Genomic DNA, 23759 nt, shown 5'->3' with positions numbered 1-23759 from the left:
TGTATTAATGCAAAATAGAATAAGTGGCTTTATCCCTGCATTAAGGACTAAAGGTGGATTCTGTATAATGGGATTATCAAGTAAAGCCATATAATGATAATACGTGTAACGGATAAGGGAAATGGACCTCATCTAATTAAAGAGAGTCCGTCCCAGTGCAAATAAAATAAAAGATTCCGCAACTTCAATCACTCGACCTAAGGTCGATGACTGATGGGGGTCGGAACGGTGCATTCGCTGTCTCTTGTCGGTCAGTGGTAACAACAACATTTTGTAGACTTGGTTGGTTCTGCGTGTCAACCACTTCACAGGACGCTGTTTGAGGTGTAGATAGGCAGACCAATGAGTTATGAAGTTATCGATCTGACCTAAGAGCGAGCGTGGGCATTCAACATGGCGTCCCTGGCGATGTGCATTTATACTAACCAAAATAGGTGCTAAATGGCCGAAGAAGACAGGACTACTGTCAAAAGCCTCTGGAGTAAAATTAAATTACAGATTTGGCAAAAATTAAAGTAGAAAGCTCTACTGGCGACTCGAGTGGAAGGCTGTACTCGGGGATATCACAAATGAATAGAATGCTCTATCTTGGTGATTAAAGCAACGTTTACTCACAACTAAAGGGTAACATAATGTTTATAGAGCTCTGGGGGGAGTTACAAGTGCAACATAATTTTGTGCTTTGCCCACAGGAAGAGAACTGGCCCTACCCAAGGCGAGGGCTTCCTAGCCCAGAGACACTGTTTGTAAGGAGCGGAGTGTGGATGTGAAGCGAAGTCAAAACGACCGTTCACAGAAAAGCGAGGGCTTCCTAGCCCAGAGACACTGTTTGTAAGGAGCGGAGTGTGGATGTGAAGCGAAGTCAAAACGACCGTTCACAGAAAAGCGAGGGCTTCCTAGCCCAGAGACACTGTTTGTAAGGAGCGGAGTGTGGATGTGAAGCGAAGTCAAAACGACCGTTCACAGAAAAGCGAGGGCTTCCTAGCCCAGAGACACTGTTTGTAAGGAGCGGAGTGTGGATGTGAAGCGAAGTCAAAACGACCGTTCACAGAAAAGCGAGGGCTTCCTAGCCCAGAGACACTGTTTGTAAGGAGCGGAGTGTGGATGTGAAGCGAAGTCAAAACGACCGTTCACAGAAAAGCGAGGGTTCCCTAGCCCAGAGACACCGTTTGTAAGGAGCGGAGTGTGGATGTGAAGCGAAGTCAAAACGACCGTTCACAGAAAAGCGAGGGTTCCCTAGCCCAGAGACACTGTTTGTAAGGAGAGACTGGATGTGAAGCGCAGTCAAAAAGACCGTTCACAGAACTGCAAGCTAACTAGCACGACATCGGCTAACAAGCCAGTGCTAACACCCATGAGCTGGCCCTAGCCAGACGGAAGCTAACTAGCTCGCCATCCGCCAACAAGCCAGGAGTGTTCTGAATGCTAACTGGATGGCTACCTAGCCCGAGGCTACGTGACACGAAGCCAGACGGAAGCTAACTAGCTCACCATCGGCTAACAAACCAGTGCTAACACGATGTCTCACAATCATTCCCACATCATAGAGGAGGAATTACCCTCGGAGGAGGGATTGGGAGTGTCCATACCCGACCTGGGTCTGGACTACCCAGGAGAACGGGAGGAACGCCCTGAGTCCCCTGGTACGTTTGCGGGAAGTGAGGAATTCACAGAACCAAGCGAATCCCTATATCCAGAGCTGCCGGCTGTACAGCAAGCAGTAATAGGCACAGGAGAGAAACCTCACTGCTGTGACCAGTGTGGAAGGGCCTTCAAGACGAAGGCAGAACTTAAACAACACCACACGGTAAGCACAGAGGAGAAACCTTACTGCTGTGACCAGTGTGGAAAGAGCTTCAAGGCGAAGCGTTACCTTAAACTACACCACGTGGTACACACAGGAGAGAAACCTTACTGCTGTGACCAGTGTGGAAAGAGCTTCAAGACGAAGCGTCACCTTAAACAACACCACATGGTACACACAGGAGAGAAACCTCACTGCTGTGACCAGTGTGGAAGGGCCTTCAAGACGAAGGCAGAACTTAAACAACACCACACGGTAAGCACAGAGGAGAAACCTTACTGCTGTGACCAGTGTGGAAAGAGCTTCAAGACGAAGCGTCACCTTAAACAACACCACATGGTACACACAGGAGAGAAACCTCACTGCTGTGACCAGTGTGGAAGGGCCTTCAAGACGAAGGCAGAACTTAAACAACACCACACGGTAAGCACAGAGGAGAAACCTTACTGCTGTGACCAGTGTGGAAAGAGCTTCAAGACGAAGCGTCACCTTAAACAACACCACATGGTACACACAGGAGAGAAACCTCACTGCTGTGACCAGTGTGGAAGGGCCTTCAAGACGAAGGCAGAACTTAAACAACACCACACGGTACACACAGAAGAGAAACCTTACTGCTGTGACCAGTGTGGAAAGAGCTTCAAGGCGAAGCGTTACCTTAAACTACACCACGTGGTACACACAGGAGAGAGACCTTACTGCTGTGACCAGTGTGGGAAGACCTTCAAGACGAAGAGGGAGCGTAAAGGTCACCACATGGTACACACAGGAGAGAAACCTTACTGCTGTGACCAGTGTGGAAAGAGCTTCAAGACGAAGAGTCACCTTAAACGACACCACATGGTACACACAGGAGAGAAACCTTACTGCTGTGACCAGTGTGAAAAGACCTTCAAAACGAAGGAGAATCTTAGAAATCACCACATGGTACACACAGGAGAGAGACCCTACAGCTGTGACCAGTGTAGAAAGAGCTTCAAGGCGAAGCGTAACCTTACACTACACCACATGGTACACACACGAGAGAAACCATACTACTGTGACCAGTGTTACATGAGCTTCCGGAACCTGCAAGGGCTTGAGAGACACAGACGGCGGAGGCAGCCATGCAAGGTGCCAACCTGCTTAACGGGGGCAGTAAGGGGTGATGTGTCTCGCTCAAGAACACTGCGACGCACTATCAAAGACGAGTGTGGAAATGGAAGAAACCAAGAAGACGATGTAGTCATTCTTCCTCTTTATGAGGCGCCAGGCTCCACCTCAAAACGAGTATCTCCCTCCACTGACATAGAGGCGTTCAACTCTCTAGACGAGTACCTAAAGGCCAAAAACATAAATTACGAGCACTGTTCCATTTTCTATGGCTCAGAAGAGGAGAATGGCGACATTCAGATCAAGGATCAGAACCCGGGGCCACAGATGACACCCTCAGGCGAAGCTGAGTCTGTGCCTGAACGAGATGGGGAGCTAAATACCTCTGAAACTGAACACAGTTCTGATTACTCAACATATTGAGTAATAGCTCAAGAGAAGCTAGCATAAGGAGACGCTAGCTCACCAAAGGGGCTTCAATGGCCCAAATGATGGAAAGAGAAGTAAGGACCCCCGGTCAAGATCCAGGGGATAAGATGGTGGAGAAACCAACCCCCGAGCAGCAAGCAGAGATGAGGGCAACAAAGGGAGAAATTACCCTCTGGGGCCCTGACACAAGTGACTCAAGCAAGTGCAAACTGCACTTGACATACAGCTCATCTGTCAAGAGGAATAATATAAAGTGTTATTGTCATTTAGGAAGAAACATGACATAGAATACTACATGCATTTTGTGTATATTCTAAGTATAATATGTAAGGATGTCCGTCCTTGCTCTAAACCCAGTGTAAAGTAAAGTGAATTTGTAATCTATTTCATTCGGAAGGGATTTCCTGACAGCAACCATTTGGTGGGTTAGCACCCTACCAGCCATATCAGCTGCATGAGATGTACACTCACCGGCGCCTATGGGTAAAAAATTGAGACTCTGCAAACTCTCATCAAGCTTAGCACCTTGACGCGGGGGGACAGAGCGAGCATCAGGGTCTCTGTATCCGACGGGCCTATCAGATTTGTGGAGACTTGGAAGCCTCAGCATACAGGACGCTGTGGTGCTTGGGCGGCCAAGTCACTGGTCTATAGGTCTGTCAAAACGGATTGGAGGTTCCGGGGCTTAGAACATGAGTTCAAGTGAGTTGGGCTGTATACTACTTAAATAGGTATCAACAGCCGAAAGAATATTAACTGAAATAACTGCTGTCAGGTGTCTCTGGAGTAGAATTAGTTACAGATTTGAGTCAACCTTACTCAAGATTGGTCTTATCGGCAGAACCTCTCCAACCAAGACTCTTCCTAATGTTCGAGATCTGGAACACTGGTGACGTAGATGGTCTGCAGAGCGCAGCAGACAGCCAAAAGTATATTGGTAAAAAATCTATCAGGAACAAGAGAGGGTTGATAAGTAACGACTTGAAGTAGCGTTTACTCATGACTAAAAAGTTACGTAATGTTTTCTTACAGTCAAAAAAAGTAGAAGGTTCTACTTAAAGAAAGGATCACGCTTAAAGTATATTTTTGTGATTACGGTAAAAAGGTTTACTCATGACTAAAAAGTTACGTAATGTTTTCTTACAGTCAAAAAAGTAGAAGGTTCTACATAAAGAAAGGATCACACTTAAAGTATATTTTTGTGATTACGGTAAAAAGGTTTACTCATGACTTGAAGTAACTAAATGCTTACTTAAAGTCAGAACTTAAGTAGAAAAAAAAAAAACTCTACTTTGTGAATAGCAGGCTGAAATAGCCATTGCGAATAGCAGGCTGAAATAGCCATTGCGAGCAGTAATGTTTACTTACAGTCGAAACCTAAGTAGAAAAAAAAAAAACTCTACTTTGTGAATAGCAGGCTGAAATAGCCATTGCGAATAGCAGGCTGAAATAGCCATTGCGAATAGCAGGCTGAAATAGCCATTGCGAGCAGTAATGTTTACTTACAGTCGAAACCTAAGTAGAAAAATAGGTACCAGGTCACCTGAACTAGAAATAACCTAATGTTTACTTAAAATCAGAATAAGTCCTGCATAAGTCCTGCTACTGTGACGGAAGTGGAACCGGCGTAATAATACAGGCTGGTGTTATCAGCAGGAGCTGAGTCTATAAGAGGCTACATAGCCTGAATCTACAAGCTGGCTAACTAGCCGGAGCTAATACCAGACATAAACAGTAACTAACTACCCAGTCTGGACCGAGACAAGCACAACACAGGGTAGACCCCCTGTGCAAGAAGGAAGTGGACGGAAACAACAGTCCGAAAGGTCTGTGAACAATGTGCGCTGGTAAGGGGGACAAAACCTGAACCAGTACCATCGAGACGAATAGCAGGCTGAAATAGCCATTGCGAGCAGGCTGAAATAGCCATTGCGAGCAGGCTGAAATAGCCATTGCAAATAGGAGCGAATAGCAGGCTAACTAGCCATTGCTAAAAGGACGAGGCTACTCACATGATCAGACAGGTATATGATAACCTTGGACATGCCGGAAGTAAGAGGATGTTGGTATACCTGAGAACTAACAACATTCTCATACCTAAAGCCAAACAAAGAGCGATAACAGTCCGAAAGGCCTGTGAACAATGTGCGCTGGTAAAGGTGCGCTGGTAAAGGGACAAAACCTGAACCAGTGCCACACTGACTCCGGGGGGGGGCTGTCCCCCGGAGTCAGTGGACGACGCAGCGAATGGCAAGAAGGAATATACTGACTCAGGTCAGAAATCGGAAATGGAGGAAGACCGGGATAGGTCAAGCTCCAGAGCATCCTCAGGGTCCTCATCTAGACCTCCCAGACCTCCCAGACCTCCCAGACCTCCCAGACCTCCCAGACCTCCTAGACCTCCCAGACCGGACAGAGAGACATCGGCCTGGACCCAGGTTACAGGGCGACGAGAGCCCTGAATGGACCTGAAAGAGAGAAAAGGAATGAGTCCTCTGTGGACTGTATCTGTGATGTCCTGCGAGGCCTACGGACAGGGTCACAAGACCAGGCCAACCACACTTCAATAGAGGACTGCTGCTACAATTCTCGGGGATCCGTGGGGGTCGCCCGAGAAGTGACAAATCAACCTACCTCAAACTATGGGAGAGATCCAAGAGGTCAGAGGGGGCGACCCCAAGATGACCAAGATGACCAAGATGACCAAGATGACCAAGGTGACCAAGATGACCAAGGTGACCAAGATGACCAAGACGACAACAGCCTGGGTGCATCGGCCGGGAACAACAGATGCAAGTCTTCCCGCCGGATACCAAGCAACAACGTGACCCCTATCCTGTCGAGCCGTCCAGCCAGGGAACAACATATGCAAGTCTTCCCGCCGGCTACCAGGGTAACAAGGTACCGAGATGGCAGAGGGGGTGTGGAGGGTCACAGCCACGTGACCCCACAATCGCCATCTCGTCCCCCAGTACAGACGCTATTAAGACAATGGAAAATGACCGCCCAGAATGACAGAGTGGGTGTGATGTGCCACAGAACAAGTGACACTTTTTGACAATGACATCCTGAGTCGTTCCAATATAGCCGTATATACCTATTTTTCACATGTAATTATATGCTTCATTATTCAATTGATGATGGACAATGATCTCCCAGAATGACAGAGTGGGTGTGAAATGCCACAGAACGAGTGACACTTTTGGACAATGACATCCTGGGTCGTTCCTATATGACCAGTATAAATCTTTAAACTAAACTCTGGAAAGACTATGATGGCTCTACTTATAAAAAATGGAACTGAGCCTTTAAATGTGTCTGTGAAAGGGGAGTTAACCTGAGGAATGTGGCCCTGAGGCTGCAACAGCAGAGGAGAGGGAGCTGTAATGTTAACCCTTTCAGACGGGAAGGGTTGCTGGTTGAAAACCAGGGAGTCTTGAATCTATAGAGGGAGATCTTAAAAAAGAAACTATATAACAATTAAATGTTTGATGTGTACAGTAAACGTTTTCAAAATGGCATGCTTATAAATTGAGTGTCAGTAGAGAATAATACTAAGAGAATAATGTGTAAAAACTGTTTGTCTGGAGGGATCCTTAAGAGATACTATGGAGAGGCCTCGTACATGGTACGATATCACATGGTCACCACAGACAAAGCCGTTGTCTGTTTAGAAGGAAAAAGGGACTTTCTGTTACTTAAAAATCACTAGGTAACTAGCAGTAACGATAGTACAAAGAAGGAGGAGTCCATAACGAATTATGTATTGTATGTTGGTTTGCTAAACAGAAATGACGACCATTTGACATCACTGTGTTTAGACCAATCAGAAATACGATACAATATCAAATAAAAGAGACGGTTGCCGATGAAGAGCCAGACTTTTTGGGGAGAGAAGAAGAATGCTGCCAGACACGGGGCACAAGCCGTGCAGAGATGAGATGTTTTGTTCTGTGCATATTTTAACTGAAATGGACACTTTTCTACTTCAGTCTCTTCTTGTAACTAGCTTTTTCTAATTAAAATTACCTCTTTATAAATATGATTTGTATCCTTTCTTCTGACCAGACGACCGGGTAAGCATGAAATGTGTTTTGCCTTGTAACTTCACCCTATTGCGTTTTGATTAATGATAAAAACTTTAGAATAAGTGGCTTTATCCCTGCATTAAGGACTAAAGGTGGATTCTGTATAATGGGATTATCAAGTAAAGCCATATAGTGATAATACGTGTACTTAGGAGACATATGATTATGTATTAATGCAAAATAGAATAAGTGGCTTTATCCCTGCATTAAGGACTAAAGGTGGATTCTGTATAATGGGATTATCAAGTAAAGCCATATAGTGATAATACGTGTACTTAGGAGACATATGATTATGTATTAATGCAAAATAGAATAAGTGGCTTTATCCCTGCATTAAGGACTAAAGGTGGATTCTGTATAATGGGATTATCAAGTAAAGCCATATAGTGATAATACGTGTACTTAGGAGACATATGATTATGTATTAATGCAAAATAGAATAAGTGGCTTTATCCCTGCATTAAGGACTAAAGGTGGATTCTGTATAATGGGATTATCAAGTAAAGCCATATAATGATAATACGTGTAACGGATAAGGGAAATGGACCTCATCTAATTAAAGAGAGTCCGTCCCAGTGCAAATAAAATAAAAGATTCCGCAACTTCAATCACTCGACCTAAGGTCGATGACTGATGGGGGTCGGAACGGTGCATTCGCTGTCTCTTGTCGGTCAGTGGTAACAACAACATTTTGTAGACTCGGTTGGTTCTGCGTGTCAACCACTTCACAGGACGCTGTTTGAGGTGTAGATAGGCAGACCAATGAGTTATGAAGTTATCGATCTGACCTAAGAGCGAGCGTGGGCATTCAACAGCCGGTAATGCTAATCATTTGTAAGCCTGATGATATTACTACACTTTTAATAAGTATTATTACTGCTAATAGTGTAATATTAGCGTACTAACACTAACAATCATTTGCAAGCCCCATAGCCCCTTATCAGTTCGACAGGTCCATCAATCCGTGGCCACCGATCGTCCGGCCCTGCAGTGGCGAGACTCTCAGTTTCCCACAAACCTAATGGAGCCCGTCGAACACAGTGGCTACCGGCGCTTGCAAACAACAAACAGTAAAACTAAGCATTACTACTGTCAATAGTATACATATATATATTATATCCTTTATATAACTTTAGCTGAAAAGCAGTAACCAGCAATTGATTCAATCTGCATGGCTTCCAGAATATAGCTATACCGTTTTACCTCAGATGAGAGCAGGGCGAGGCCAGCGTCGTGACACATTGCGATAGAAAGCAGTCCACGAATTCAATAGGTATTATAACAAAGTTGTTTTAATTAGAAAAAGCAAGTTACAAAGAGACTGCATTGAAAATGTCCAATTCAGTAGAAAACAAAGCATCTCTCTCTTAGCATAGCAAAAACTCTCTTTGTCATTTAAAAGAGCATCTAAAAAAACCAGAGTCTTGTCATAGGGAGGCCACTCTGAAAAATAGACAGATTCTGTTCCATACAACGCTCAACAGTATCTGACGCTATAAGAATGGTGTCTGAAGTCTAAAAATGAAAATCTGAATCGACGAGACTGGAGCAGTCACTTATATACCGGTCCGGCATCATATCAAGACCTCTTACTTATTGGTCTAAATACAGTGATGTCATTTCTACCATCCAATCAACGCATAACACATAACACACTCAGTAAGGATGAACTCCTCCCTTTCTAGTCCTTACATTTACTGGAGAAGTAACAGATTACTTATGGCTGTGGAAAGCCCCTAGAATTCCATCTGCCTCTATACAGGTCCCGGCTTTCAATTGGAATAGCCTGTACGCCTATATATATACAGATTACATATACATGTACATGTACAATACAGACATATACCATACACATACCACCCACCCTTCATTATCAAACGTTTTTCTTTTCTTTCCATTCTTTAGTGTATATTCCATTAACTGTAGTATAGTTATAGTGTATATATTTATACAGGTTATATAAGAATACAAAAAGACATCCGTCATATCAGAGGCCTACTCGTCCTGTTATCAAGCTTATAATACATACTTATATTTAATCCTTTATAATGCTTAATATATTACATCATACAAGGGACACAAGTCAGAGAGAGAGAACAGGATGTCAAAATACAAAAAGGGTCACTTCGTGGCACATCAACAGTTAGTAATCAATCAATGTATTACCATAGTGTCTTTATACCTTCATCACTGTAGGCTACATATTAATACTACAATTCAAGAAGAATCAAGAGGTTTATTTGTCACATACATAGTGAAATGCAGGTGGTCATGCCCGCATTGATTGTGCAAAATAGGCATAGAAAAAATATAGGTAACACAAGATATGCACGATAAAAAAGACATGCCATGTTCCTGAAAAACTGGTTCCTATGTACACTAAACTATACAATACCTCCTTCCTTTTAAAGTGACATTTTGTGCAAAATACAATAAAAATAGGCAGAAAAAATAAGTAACACAAGATATGCATGATAAAAAAAGACATGCCATGTTCCTGAAAAACTGGTTCCTATGTACACTACAATATACAATTGTAACTCTTAATGTATCTAAACTATACAATACCTCCTTCCTTTAAAGTGACATTTTGTTTAAAGTGATCTGTACTGTACATACATCTGATTAGTATTGTATATTACTATTGCACTTTACTGTTACATTTGCACTCTGGTTGGATGCCAAATGTCTTTGTTGTACTGTGTAAGGGATAATGTATAGCTACGAGGTCATTGTCGCAAAATAATTGACCGACACAGAGTTTAGAACACCGAGGCGCCTCGCCGAGGTGTTTTAAACGTGGTGAAGGAGTATAGGCTATACATTATCCCGCTTATTACATGGCTAACTTACTAACAATATACCTAATTCATTTTACACCATCGACAAGACGAGATCAAATGCAGACACAGTTCTGTTCTGTCGCTCCGCGCTGTCATCGCCGGCAGCCGGCAGGTCTGTGGTTTGATTGCACTGATGACTGAGTGCAGCTGTGCATATGCTGAGCAGCTTTCATGACTGCACTGATGCAGTGTGTGTCAGTGGGCTTGATTGCTACAGCTGCGCACAGCGGTCATTATTGCTCGGCAGAGGTCCGTTATCGAGTAATAACGGACCTCAGACGAGCGCTATTGACCAATCACAATCAAGCATTTCGGCGAATGCACAATTGGAGGGGGGCTTCCCACCCTCCAGAACATTTACAACAAGCGGTGCAGGGGGAAGGCTAAGAGAATCATCAAGGACTCCAGCCACCCGAACAACTGCCTCTTTGAACTGCTGCGGTCAGGCAAGCGATACCGGAGTCTTAAGGCGAGCACAGAAAGACTCAGAAGAAGCTTCTATCCCCAGGCCATCAGGCTTCTCAACGAACAATAAACACTATGCAACAACCATCAAATGCACACAGCACACACACAGACACGCACACACTCACTTAAACAAACAACACACTGCAGCACCCTCTCTCCACACTTTAGATCACCTAAACACACTTTACACTTCATATTTATTGGTAAAGGATTTGCACTACAACTCGTACACCTTACTGTAAATTGTACCTAAATTGTACCTCATTCCATTTCTGCTCTGCACTATATAGTATTGTATATTAGTACATTGCATAGTATATTGTATATTGTATGGTAACTCAGTTACTTCTATTCTGCATCGAACATTGTACATATGTCTATACTAAACACTGTGACCTCTATTTTTACTTCTATTTTACATGCTATACTTTTTATTTCATACTTATCTTGTCTAGCACAGTCTCTGGAGCGTAACAGTAAGAAGCATTTTGTATAAAAGTATTCTGTACTTCTGTATGACAACTATTAAAGAAACTTGAACTTGAAACTTGAAACTTGAATGTTAAAACGCCATGTAATAAATAATGACAATACATTTTTTTTTTTTTTTTTTTTTGGTCTTTTTCCCCCTTCCATTTTCCTCCGATTTTCTCCCATCCCAATGTTAGTCGTATGCCAATTCCCAGTCCCTTCCTGGTCGCTGCGCTTTACCCCCCACAGTCAGATCATTTGGGAGAGTGGAGGCTACCACGTGCTTCCTCCGACACACGTCCAGCCAATCACCGCTTCTTTTCACCTGGCAGCGCGGATTCTCATTGAGAGGGCGTAGCGTGTGGGAGGACCACACTATCCCCCTCACGTCCAATCCGCGCTTAGCAGGCGCCCCGACCGAACTGTAGGAGTCGCTGTTTACAACGACCCGGACCCACCCCGCCAGCTTCTCCCACCCTCTGATACAGCCAATTGTATCAGTGCAGACGGCCAGCCAAGCTGGTGACAACCCCGGAGCTGTGAGCTGGATTCGAACAGGCGAACCAAGCTCACAGCTCCGGGGCTGGTGACGAACGCAATCTCCGCTCGACCACCTAACCGCATGACAATACATTTTAATCTAATCTAATTAGACTGTCTTATCACTCTGGAATGGATGGGGGATACCACTTAATCCGCTGTGGGGGTCTCTTGCATCGGCCAGGGACCTGTTGTAGGTATAGGTTGCAGACCTTGCATTTCTCAACACCTTCTGAGAAGGAGTGTATTTGTGAACTGGACCAGTGTGATTGATCTTGCATGACAGTAAAGCACAAACAGTACTGTTGTCCAATGCCATTCTGTTTTCTGTGACAATCTTCTTCACTATACTGAATACCCTTTCAGAGCTGGCATTGCTGTGTGGAATGCATAACAGAGCCTTCATAAGTCTCGTCAGCTCACTGAACCTCAAGTCCTTGCCTAGAAGGCCCCAAAATCTGTCGATTCTGTCTTCTTGGGGGAGCTGGTCGGTCACATGGTTTTGATTGATTGATTGAAAAGTTTATTAACAGATTGCAGAATGGGTACAGTACAGTACAGCTCAATACATACAATTGTTAAGGGGATGCAGACCAGAGAAAGACTTTCGTCTTGTTTACATCAGGGTCCCCCATTTTCAATTCATCATAATTCATGATTCATCATAATGGTAGTTGGCGAGTTCCTGTAACAGCCGATCCTGATTCAAACTCAACTGAGGGAACAGGGCTCCTAGCCTTGTCACTGTAAAACAAAACCATACAATACATTATACAATATACAATACAGTCAAAGTATCTTGCCACTTGTTTTTGCTGTCTTCAACTGGAAATTATAATTCTATTCTAACTGGAAACGTATTCTATCAGTCTTCAACTGGAAACGGTTGCTAATATCTACCTGTCATTGGAGTTATGTCAAGCCGCGATTCAGGGTCTAGCACTGTCAGGTCCTTCAGGAGTTGGGAGTCGATTGGAAAGTGTCTAGGAACTTCGTCGTCACCTCCAGACTGGACTCACCGTAGATTCTTGCAAGAATGACGAATTCTTTGTCGTTTTTTCTGTTGTTCGATTCGTCGCACAACAATGAAAAAGGCTGAGCTTTACATTATGCTTGTAACGTTGTCATCAAACTCCACAGCTATGGCACCTGTTGAGCAAGAGTCCAGTGATTAGATTTGATTGTCCTTTATATTAGCAAAACAGTCTTATTTATAGATCCTTTTCACAGCAGCCATTTAACAGAACGCAGGGTAAACCTAGGCTAGTATATTGTCTATTAATTAGTAACGTTAGCTGCTAGCTAGTCTGTGGCTAGCATTAACAAACCCACCAAATGGGGGAGGGGACCCTGATGTAAACAAGACGAAAGCCTTTCTCTGGTCTGCATCCCCTTAACAATTGTGTGTATTGAGCTGTACTGTATTGTACCCATTCTGCAATCTGTTAAATAAAGTTAATTCATTCATCATCTTACCTTTGATGAGTTGGGTGGCTTAACAGGGTGGGGGATGCATAGATTCACAGTACAATACAATATAGTAATATAAAATATAATAATAATAATAATAATAATAATAATAATAATAATAATAATAATAATAATAATAATAATAATAATAATAATAATAATAATAATAATAATAATAATAATAATAATAATAATAATAATAATAATAATAATAATAATAATAATAATAATAATAATAATAATAATAACAATAATAATAATAATAATAAATAATAATAAAGTAATATAAGAAGTAATATAAAAAGTAATATAATTAAACTAAAGTAATATCAAATATAAAATAGTAATATAAAAGTACAAACACAAGATAGACCAGTGGTATGAGTCTCTAGTGCAAAGAATCAAGATAGTCGTTGATGTGAGTCTCTAGTTCTCATGTCCCGAGTTGAGACAGTGATACTGTAGCTCTGGCAGCAGAACCGGCCGCCCGAGCCAATTGTTTTAGAGCCTGATGGCTGCCGGTATAAAGGACGGCCCAGGCAGTTTGTGGTGTGTCGGGGGGGGGGGGGGGGGGGGGGGGGGGTTGAGTCTTAGCAGGGGCGGACCTAGCACATTTGGCGCCCTAGGCGAGGTTCACCACTGCACCCCCCCCCCCCAAAAATCAAAACATTGCCGCGCTACCAACCGGTTAACCCTTTTCACTGCGACAATACACAGAAGGTTAACCCTTTCACGACCATCGGTTGTGTGATAGTAAAGGGTTAACCCTCCATCGTGTGGCAGTGAAAGGGTTAACAGTTATACAGTAAAGTACTGCACCTTTATTTTTTACAAGCAAGAACAAGAGCTAAGAATAAATGTAAAGTGCACACTAAAGAATTAAAACAAATAAACAACTTAGCTAACACACAATAATAATAATAACAATAACAAACAATAAAATAATGTGCAAATTTGCTTTAAAAGAAAATTATGTATTGTAAAATATGTTACACATTATATAATCAAAATATAATATGCCAAATAAACAAACAAATAAGTAAAAATTACAAATTCACTTTGTCTAAAGAACTATTTACATTCCACTCCCTATCATCACACTTCAAGGTTAGCCTGTAGCTCCTACTGGTTTCCATTTACAGTGCAATCCTTCTGGCCTTCCTTGCTGCAAAGTCATCAATCACGTCAAATTTTCCAACTCCTGAGACAGCTCATTTCCATCCAAATCAGATTGCCCTCCATGGTTTAAGGTGTGTACAAGTGCCTCTGCTTGCTTCATCAGCTCTTGGTGTGGCAGGTCTTGGAAGTTGTAAAAAATTGCATACCTTTCACCTTGGCACGTTTCTCGTCTTCTTCTTTTCTTCTCTTTTTATACTGGATGGCCGGATGGCTTTTGCCTCTTCATAGTTCTCTAACGTTAGTCTTTTTTTCCTCAACGGAGTCAACGCTCAATTCTATAAACACTTGACCGATACCCATCAATGCACAGCGCTCTAGCATGTTCTGACTGTGAACACCTAAAGCTGAGGCTCAGACCGACCGACTTTTTGGCTCATTTCCCCTTATGTTAGAATTTTTTTATGTAAAAATAATGGTTGCAGATATAGAGGAGGGCCGAGGGCGCCAAAACTGCGCAGAGCAAAAAGGAAATCGCCTGTAGGAAGCTCCGCCCCTGAGTCTTAGGCTGCGGTTACATTATAGCCAAAACGATTAGTTTCATTTAGCTTTTCAGAACGCTGCGTATTGGCAGGCAAGTTAGACGTAGTTTTGTCTCGTGCGCACCAAGTGATGTATATACATGTAGTACAATGCCAAAGCAGTATGTGACGATGTAGTTCAAACATGAAGGCCATTTTCAACCAATCAGAAAGGTTGAACGCGTCACTACACTTCCTGCTCAAAAACAACAAAGCCACCATCTTTAAATACCTCGCGTGAGCCATTTAGCAACAGCATTTATTTTTCAGCAAGAAACAAAATGCAATAAAAACAATACAATACGGCTCAATACATGGTGTTCCTTTACCCAGCACCACTACCTCCCCCACCAGGACTTGGCTCGTGCACTCACCCCCACCTTCCCACCCCCCCCCCCCCCCCAGTTCCATCCCCAAAATGTGCTGGAATGGTGCCGCCAGTTGTCCAGCGCACGCCGTGAGCACTCTGGGGTTGGTGTTGTCAGGTCCTCTGGCTTTGTTCACGCTGATTTTGGAGAGCTGCCTTCGGACCTGGTCATTAGTGATGATCAGCGGGGGTGGGCTGGGCAGGGGTGGTGTGGTGCGCCTGTCGTTGCTGGTGGGGGTTGGGGGACACTGGTGCGGATCGGTGGGTGGGGGGGGGTTTGTCAGGTCATTTGCACGTTCAAGGGACCCCTCCACAGCCGTGCTTTGTTGTCGGAAGCCTGTTATTTTCCTGCTCCCTCCCCACACCTCTCTAGCGTTGTTTACCTGTAGTTGGCCTTCCAGCTTGTCCTTATAGATGTGCTTGGTGGCTCTGAGTTCTTTTTTGAGCTCCTTCTGTACAATCTTGGCCCCCTCAGTGTCCCCAGCCATGAAGGTGTGTTTTTATGTATGTGTGTGTGTGTCTGTTTCTGATTGGATAAAGTGGGAACGGGATACCAGAACATGTATTTTGTGTTTACTGCAGAGTGGTGGGACTGGGAGACCCATGTTACTGACCAGACAATCTATATCAGTGATGGCTGTCGGAGTGTATTATTTGTACGTGTAACAAACAAAAAGATACGTGAACGCTAGTGACAGGTGCAATTCATTCCTGTCCTTTCCTCCACCTGTGACAAGCTCTGGAACTGCAGTACCCCTGTGGTGAGCTCTGGAACTGCAGTACCCTTGGCTTTTTTGAAACAACTAATGTAAAAATACTTAACATACTATATAACTTTATCTCAATTACAAGCAATCTAGACAGAATATATGGTTCATATTCGCCATTTACCTCTGCTAGATCACATTTATCAATACAAAATAAATCATTATAATCAAGACATGAATGGAATAAATCAGGTTTATCTTGAAAAATATAAATGAAACAAGGTGAAGGCAGACAGTGAAGGTACACAGTGAACACATTTTTACCATCTTTACTTGTTTTCATCTATTTACACACTTTTAGGTCCAGTGGACCAGAACATCATATTATAAAAAAAAATTGCACAGTGTGAACTCAATGAAAATGTGTTCTTTTATACGTTCCTCAGAACCATGACCATGACCATGACCTTTCACATTGAGCTAATTGAGCTACACACATTGAACCACACCTTTTCTGAGTAGTGAAACTGTTACTTCATTTGATTTAATAAATAATAAATAAATAAGTAAATAATCGTTGGCATCATTTTATTCGTAGCAAAATGTCAACGATCCAGTGGAGCAAAGCCAGCTGCCCCAAACACTACATCACACATCGTCATGTCACGTCCGGTATGTCGTGTCACGGCGTGTCACAACATGCGCCAGCATCGCTGGAACAGGGTGTGAATAATGTCAACATTTGTTTAATCCGTCATAAGCAGCAGTGGAAACGGTAGGAACAATGAAAATAACCCGTGTGTCCTCGTTCATCCGCCTAACATCAACAGGAAACAACGTCACAGCTGTGGTAATAGTGCAAACATGTACACAATACATTGTGCTCTGAAGTGCAGTATATACAGATATTTACTAATAAATATTATGTATTTTATGGTTTTCCATAGTGCACACATGTTACAGCATTTGACTGCGTCGTGGCTCAGTGAATGGGAAATTGCTGTCATTTACACTGTTTATTTTGTTGCCTATATTTACGTCTTTCTACTATTACCCTGCCCATACCTGTACCTCCCCTCCCCCCTCCCCATGCTGCTATGATGCCCGAATTTCCCCCAAGGGATCAATAAAGGAACATCTTATCTTATCATGAGACCCAGTTAATAGAACACGCCGACATCATGGGATAATGCGCTTACCGTCTTCTCAGACAGCCTCTAGCTCTCCCAGAGTTTTAAGTATAGGTTAGTGGTCCGTATCCACTTCCATTAATTTGTGCTACGCTAGGCTAGCTTGCAGACTGGATAGCTTTCTACCAAACGCACAGAGGGGAAATTGGTATCAATCTTCTTGTCTGACTCTGGAGAAGACAGCAAGCGCATTTCCCCTAATGTTGTGTTCAACAGCCCTATGAAGATTCCCCAACCGTCCCTAAGCTTGGATTCGGCTTTATTCGGGAGGAATCATAGTGATTCCTTCATGTCAACTCTACAGGCCTCCTTGGAATGAATTAATCATAATTTTAATAAATATGACAATATTTGTACGATAAAAAATTACGCATTTGATGTCGGAAAAATTAATAAAATAAATAAAATCCAAGCTTAGGGACGGTTGGGGAATCACAAAATCTAAGATGTCTTAAATGGCCCTAAGAGCACATTTTTTTTCTTAAGTCTGTTGGAGAATGAGACCCATTGTGGCGTTTAGGTAAACGTGTGTGTGTCCTGCTGGACAAGTTACAGTATTATGAGCTGTGGGCTCGACAGGCGGAAGACGAAATGGCGTGCCATTCATTTGAACATATTACGCCATTTGGCGGACGTTTTTATCCAAAGCGCCTTATAGTACCACAATTGCATACATTTCTTTAGCACGGGTGTACCTGGTGGGAATCAAACTCCTAACCCCCAGGGAGGGTTAGTGCCACGCTACCCATTGAGCTACAATGTTCATGACAAAGCGAAGATCCGTGAGTTCTGTACCGCTACATCAAGCGGCGCTCGATCTTCCGCTCGCGTTCACATGCTACATGCGAGCCAGTCCCAACTTTTGAGCGATCGTGTCGCTTTGGAGCTGTGGAGTTGTTGTCGCCCTGTCGCCGCACGGGAGGGCCAAGGTCTGTCCCAACCGAGGCCCTTGAGAATGGCTTGGAGGACGACCTGGAATGTATCGCCGTAACCTCTGAACTGGATTACAGGTAAACAAATGGGTCTAGGAGCAGCGAACCGGGTTCGACTAGTGCTTCAGGCTCTCGCCCCTCCTGCCGGCAGAGGCATGCAGGTCTTTGTAGAGGTCCGAGTAGATGAACCTGGGATAGGAGTTGTTCTCCATTAGACTGTACACTTTCTTCTGGGCCGCCAGGAAGCGGGTCTTGTCGGGCTCACTGAGGCCCTCGATGATGGCGTTCCTGGTGTGGAAGTCCAGGTTGACCTGAAATCAAAGAGAATATAGTGTGTTAAAATACGTGTTTGTGTTTTGTTTGTTCTACGGCTTTTAACTTAACCCACACTGTAAAGCGTAAAAGCACTGTGAAAAGCGCTATTTGGATAACAGCTAAAGTCAGCTAAATGACTAAAATGTAAATGTATATAAACTGAATGTATTATTATTATTATACGTGATTAACGTACAGAATATCGACACTTTTATCATAAAATACGTCTGTGCGTTGTTGTATATAAAAATGTATTCTAAAATGTATTCCTTACAAAAGCTTAAATCATTAATGTTGAAGTAATGGTCATCGATTTATCATTTGTCTAAAAACAAATGCACAAAAAAAAAGCAGATTTATTTTGCACAATAATCTCACACGCATCCCAAAAAATCGAAAAGGTTTTGCACACATTCATTTAGTTTGAGTTATTGAGAGTAAATTTGTTAGAATATGGCCACCGGCGATGTCATCAGGGACATTGAATCCTTGTGTTGTGTTAATTACAGCTCAATAAAAGTAAGGTACCTATAGGGAGGTGTAGTCTGACGTCACTGTTCCTATAGGGATTCATCATTGGGAAAATGGATTATCGGCTATTGTAACAATTCTGCCGCATGGAAATTGAAAAGCTTTCCATTTTTGCACAAAATGAGTTCCCTTCTATCACTAACATTATTGTTTAAGCATTTTTGGTTGAAATAAAATTCTGCGTTTTTTTTTATGATTAATTGCGAATATTTTCATGTTGAGCTATAGATTGTGGACGAATAAGCACAGAAAGGTACATGCAAATGTTAATGCTTTATTTGTTTTAAGAATCAAGAAGAATCAAGAATCAAGAGGTTTATTTGTCACATACATAGCTACCAGGGCATAATACAGTGAAATGCGGGCGGTCATGCCCGCATTGATTGTGCAAAATACAATAATAAAATAGAATAAAATAGGCATAGAAAACAATTAAATAGATACGACACAAGATATGCATGGTAAAAAAAGACATGCTAGGTTCCTGAGAAACTGGTTCTTATATACACTACTATGCAATATACAATTTACAATGTTACCTCTTAATGTATCTAAACTATACAGTACCTCCTTCTTTTAAAGTGTTTCTAAAGATTATATATTTTTTTAAACGAGACGATTTAGAAATCGGCAATGGGGAAATACATTGCGTTGGACAGGTGGAACACGAAAAACGGCAATGACGTAACCACTACACCTCCCTATAAGGGTATTGCTATTTCTTCTTATCTACATAATTTCACAGAGCTGTAATTAACACAACACAAGGATTCAATGTCACCGATGACGTCACTGGTGGCCACATTCAAACTAATTTACCCTCAATAACTGTCAAAACTAGATGAATGTGCAAAATAGTTTTTGGATGATGAAATGAATCAAGTTTTTGGTGAAGTTTAATATATATATATTTTTTCTTATCAGTACATTTATGCCGATTTCTATGCGGGTGAATACACTTCTTACCTCTTTGGGGGCTTCGCTTTTGACAAACTCCTCAAACATGCTGTTGGCCCTTGAAACGAGCTCCGCTTCTGACGTGATGGTCTTGTAATCCTCGCATGCCGACCAGAAGTAGATGTTCTCGTCACAGAACTCTGACTTCAGGAAGATACAGAAGGCGGCCTTTCCGTCTGTGGCAGAAAGAGATGAGAAGGAGAAGGATTGTTAAAAAAAAAACTCATCTGTCACTCGGATGCAAAGATGAAATTCTAAATGCAAAAGGCAGCGTGTTAACAGTTAATAGGGGTCTCCCCACTACACAGTGTAGGTGCTGGTAAAAACAAGGGAAAATATATATTTTTAACGACCAAACGACATATTTATTTTTTAATAATTGAATGACTATTCGAAAATCGATACCCAACCATACACAAATTAAGAGGTATTTTTTAAGTCTTAAATCAAACTAAAGAAATTAGCCAAACCCCCAAACGAAGTGTAACATATTGATGTCTTGTGCCCCTGCCTTTACCATTATGGGCAAATAAAGAAGACATGTTTCTTGTTAAGATTGTGATTTTGGGTCTCCTGTCTGCAACGTGCATGTCACACACCTGTTTAAGTGATGAACTGCACTACTTGTGTTTTTATTTATTTTTTATTATAGAGACATTTATACACGTGTTTGGCCTGTGCTACAAAACTATCAACCACTGTAGCACCAGTGCTATATGCATGCAAGAAAAGCTAACGTACAGCCCTGTGAAAGCACAGGGCGTGCCATGGTGCTGTGGGTGTCTTGCTGGCGCAGTGGTCAGTACTGTCTTCAAAACCCCCAGCAGCGCGGCTTTCTGTGTGAGTTCTGAGTTCTGGGTTCTCCCCATGTTTGCCTGGGCTTTCTCTGAATGCTCCGGTTTCCTCCCACACCGAAAAGACATGCATACTAGTAGGTGTATAATACTCCTGCCGTTGCAGTTGATCGAGGTACTGACATTATTTACAACTGGAGTGGGCCCCCGGGGCGCCGCACTGTGTGCCTGCCCACTGTGTGCCTGCCCACTGCTCTTAGATAGGCAGGATGTGTCAAGCGCAGAGAACGAATTGTCCCAAGGGGATTAATAAAGGTATACATAACTTAAACCTATTCCACCGTCGGACTGATTTTCCCGCACTTAACCCTTTCACTGCCACACTACCAAACCGTTAACCCTTTCACTGCGACAATACAGACGGTTAACCCTTTCACTGCCACACTACAGAAGGTTAACCCTTTACTATCACACTATCACACCATCTGTAGTGTGGGAAAGGGTGAAAGGGTGAAAGGGTTAAGATGAGGGCATGTACGCGATGCCTAAAGGTATCAGCGGAGTGGCGGAACATGTTTGACTTGACTTAGCGCGCAAGAAGCTGAGGTGAAACACCTTCATATCCTTCGCTTTATTGCAGCCGGAAACCGCCCCCTCCGCTCAGAGGCCATTTCCTCTGTGACCTTTGAGGCCATAATCGTTATGTAATTAAGTGAATGATGCTTACATTTGTGAGCCAGGAGTTTGTCTAGCGACTGTGCCCACTGCTCCACGTCATCGGCGGTCGGCCTGAGGGAGGAGAATACGGAGTCACATTAAAAAGCGGTTACACCCCTTACTTTTTAAATGCGTCGTAAAAACGAACCACTAAATATATATATATATATATATATATATATCTCCTATGCTCCGGATGAAATGGAGCTCTACTTCTGCCCCATAATTTGGCGTTTAACCAGAGTGCAAGGTTACAGTAAAGTGCATAACAATATACAGGACAGGTGTGTGAGATAGAGTATACAGTAATGTACAGTGTAACAAGTGTTTCAATTGAATATATATATTATATATAATACATTGATATACGTTGCTAAGTAAATATATTCATCTGATGTATGTACAGTATTATTATGTACAGTGATACAAGTATAAATATATTAGGTAGTAAACCATACTGGACAGCGGTGGTCGACAGTGAAGGAAAAAAGGCAATCGTCCACCTTTTGTGGACAGCGAAGTTCTATTCTATTCTACTCTTATTTGAAACCGATCTACTTTTTATCATCTGCAAAGGAGGAGGCATCCGTTCATCACATATATTCACATATATTTCTTTACCTGTAGGACCTTTTCCGTCTAGGTTTAGGTGCAGATGACTTCAAAAGGAACCCTATCTTCATCCTCCAGGATTTATGTCTGTGAAGACGAAGACAATTCAATAATGAAGATGGTTCCAATGCAATGTCATTGTGCTTATTATTAATATTAGTATTATTATTATTATTATTATTATTATTACAAGGTCATCACAAGTTCACCACAAGTTGCTTATCATTCATATTCACGTTATTATTATTACTAGATCATGATGAACTGTGCTTATCATTCATATTCACATTAGTATTACTAGATCATCATAACCTGTGCTTATTAATATGCATATTATTATTATCATTATTATTATTACGAGATCATCATATCCAGGCTATATCAATCCAAAATGGCACAAATTATTACCACTTACTTTATTCCCTTTCTCTCTGCGGTCATATCTGTGGCTTTCAAACTCTGACTGAACGGCATGCTCCTGTTTGACTCGACACTCTCTCTCATGTTTTGGATCTGAACGCTGCGGTACAAGTCTCTCCTCTCCTTCTCTCTACCTGTCGGGGCGGCTTTATAACGTACCGCCGCTCGTGGTGGAGAGAGGGGAGGGGCCCGGGGGGAGGGGCCACGGGGGGAGGGGCCACGGGGGAGGGGCCCGGGAGTGATAGATCTCCAACCTCACTGGGCCCTGCTGCTGCTGCTGCGTAAACAGTAGACTTGGCTCATAGTATGACGGCATGAGCCCGGGGCTACAGTAGGATAGGCCGTGTTGTATAAACATTCCCTCCCTAAAATATCCTGTGTGCTTCTATTTATATCTTTTAAGGTCAAGACACTGACGTTGGGGACATGCTCGCTCCCTCCTCACTAAAATACATTTCAAGTAGAATGGAATTTTTTTCTCCTCCGCTGTTTCATGTTTTTGGAAGTCCTTCGAGGCCTTTTCATCATGACTTCAGCGACAGTGCCAATGTAGGGACAAGTATAATACATTAACCAAGTAAGTAACGCCGCTAGGGATGGATGTAGACCTGCTGCAATGGTCTCTATTGATTGTATGTTGATTGATTGGTTTTATTTTTATTTCAGTGTGGCACACCGAAGGGGCCCCCTTACTTACACTGCGTTTAATCATTGCTGTGGCGTATGACCAGTGATGGCAGTAACACGCTACTAAGTAACACGTTACTCTAATCTGATTACTTTTTTCTAGTAACGAGTAATCTAACGCGTAAATTTTTCCAAGCCAGTAATCTGATTAAAGTTACTTTTCCAAGTGGCTGTGTGTTACTATTTCGTTACTATCTCATAATGCAGGCAGCATGCAGTATTTTTGTCGTTTTCAACAGTAAAAAAATATATACATTTTTGACCTGTTTTTCTTGCATTGGGAGTGACGTCACATGTCACGTTTTCAAAGCGTGCCGGAGAACGCGCCCGCACGTGTTTTACGATGCTGGTGGCTGTTATTATCAGGCTTACCTAAACACAGTGAGCTAGCCTACCACTACAATGGAGCAGCAGGGAGACGCTGGTAACACTTTCTCGCACTGGAAGTTCAGTCACTACTTCAGGTTTGTGTCAGCTAAGCCGGGTGAAAAAAAAACAATCAAGTGCGTTGCACACTATGCGGAGGAAACAAAACATTGTCTACAACTAAAAACAGCACATCCAATTTAAGAAAGCATCTGGAATCACAGCACAGCACGACCAAACTGATAGAAAAAGACACCAAAGG

The 23759-nt window shown here is 42.6% G+C and overlaps 1 protein-coding gene across 1 annotated transcript; it reads right to left on the bottom strand.

The window, feature by feature from the left end:
• Window positions 1–16331: 16331 nt before the first annotated feature.
• LOC311223927 (regulator of G-protein signaling 8-like) lies at window positions 16332–22556 on the bottom strand. The gene is made up of 5 exons (XM_084308702.1): window positions 22440–22556; window positions 22034–22111; window positions 21423–21484; window positions 19911–20077; window positions 16332–18409 (listed from the first exon to the last, which is right to left on the bottom strand). Exons 1-5 carry the CDS (start codon window positions 22526–22528, stop codon window positions 18215–18217), a joined length of 591 nt encoding a protein of 196 aa, XP_084164828.1. The 5' UTR covers window positions 22529–22556; the 3' UTR covers window positions 16332–18214.
• Window positions 22557–23759: the final 1203 nt, after the last annotated feature.

The sequence above is a fragment of the Notolepis coatsorum genome (assembly GCF_963971535.1).
Source record: "Notolepis coatsorum genome assembly, chromosome: 2".
NCBI classification, from domain to species: Eukaryota; Metazoa; Chordata; class Actinopteri; order Aulopiformes; family Paralepididae; genus Notolepis; species Notolepis coatsorum.
The sequence above is the reverse complement of the archived record's forward strand: the minus strand, read 5'-3'. Positions and strand labels throughout refer to the sequence as shown.